The following is a 1,440-nucleotide window of genomic DNA, read 5'->3' on the forward strand; positions in this document are numbered from 1 at the left end:
GGGGGGGGGGGTCAACTATTCCTTTAATTTGTGGTTGAAATCACTGATGGGTAAAAAGGCAAACACACTTTTTAGGAACTCAGCGAGAGACACCTCTTCCATCATGTCAGTTTTGGGCTTCTTGTCCTCCATCATTTTTTCTGTGGATGGCTCCACAGGGGCTTCTATGATTTCCTGAAAAGATTGAAATCTACATGTATTGTTGAAAAAACACATTATGCTCAAAAACAGGGTACAAAAATCTGTGAAATATGAGGTAGAGAAGTACATATCGCAAACTGGTTGTCAATGCCATTGATCATTCCTCTGGGACAGCCTGATAGAGTCCTTGGCAACTGACTATTAATTAATTAACCAAAGAGTATATGTTGAAGCTTCAGTTAGAATAGAAATAATGTTACAACATTTAAACTCAATATTAATTCTTTAAACTAAAACATTAGCACCAATAATACCAGCTTACACCAGCAAACCCTCTTACCCTGTTTGTTCTAAATCTTTACAAGGCAAGATTCACATGAATTATGTTTTTATACCCACATTTTTAATTATGAGATTAAGCATCTTCCAATATCTGATTCACATTTACAGAACACAAATATTTAGTGCAAGAACATGTATGGACGCAAATTCATGCAAGGTTAACCTGTTATTTAATCAAGTTGAGCAAGAGGGGGAAGAACAGGCTGAGACACGCTCCTCTGGGACTCATGTTTCTTTCTGTGTTTTTTGTTTTTATAAACTTGTTCTGTGAGACCCAAGAGTACTTCAGGAACAATGCCAAAATTGTAAATGTGAGCACAAATACTCACATTCAACTATTTTACATCAAACTCTTCATCACTGATTAGTCAAAATTTACTAAATAATTTTCTGAATCAAAAAGGTCACAGATGATATTTGTGATGTACCTCTCTAGACATCTTCCTAGGAAAAAACAGGTATGGCAAAGAAGTCAAGAGAAGGAGGGTGGCAGCCATCAGGAATCCCAACCACCAAGCTCCAACCCATCTGGGGTCATCATTGTTCAAATCTATATATTCTGAAAAGTATAACAGCTTGTTCATCATACAACTCCTCTCATACATCATACAGTACATCATCATACATGAGAGGCATAAAGCCAAACTTACTAAAAGTTCCTGTCTGTGTTTGATACATCAAGCAATGTTGCTAAACATGCTGAATCTTGAGATTAACTCTTCTTTTTAAAGGGGTCATATGATGCAATTTCAATTTTTCCTTTCTCTTTGAAGTGTTACAAGCTCTTGGTGCATAAAGAAAATCTGTAAAGTTGCAAAGACTAAAGTCTCAAATCCAAAGAGATATTCTTTATAAAAGTCTACGTCACGATGTGGGAAGATTTGCATAACGCCACCCAAATGTTCACGCAAAGAAAGAAAGTGTAACTTTTATTCTCGCTGTAGTATTGTTGCCGCC

The 1,440-nt window shown here is 36.4% G+C and overlaps 1 protein-coding gene across 2 annotated transcripts in view; it reads right to left on the reverse strand.

Annotated features, from left to right (window-relative positions):
- The window catches only part of LOC107723707 (solute carrier organic anion transporter family member 2B1-like), a 16,944-nt gene that overhangs the window by 11,972 nt on the left and 3,532 nt on the right, over window positions 1–1,440 (reverse strand). For both annotated transcript variants that reach the window (XM_016532417.1, XM_016532419.1), the window contains exons 7-8: window positions 912–1,042; window positions 69–174 (exon numbers count right to left, since the gene is read on the reverse strand). In XM_016532417.1, the coding sequence (XP_016387903.1) occupies window positions 69–174; window positions 912–1,042 (237 nt within the window). The remainder of the gene's footprint in view (window positions 1–68; window positions 175–911; window positions 1,043–1,440) is intronic.

The sequence above is a fragment of the Sinocyclocheilus rhinocerous genome, unplaced genomic scaffold, assembly GCF_001515625.1.
Source record: "Sinocyclocheilus rhinocerous isolate Xijiao unplaced genomic scaffold, SAMN03320098_v1.1 scaffold4743, whole genome shotgun sequence".
Classification (NCBI taxonomy): Eukaryota; Metazoa; Chordata; class Actinopteri; order Cypriniformes; family Cyprinidae; genus Sinocyclocheilus; species Sinocyclocheilus rhinocerous.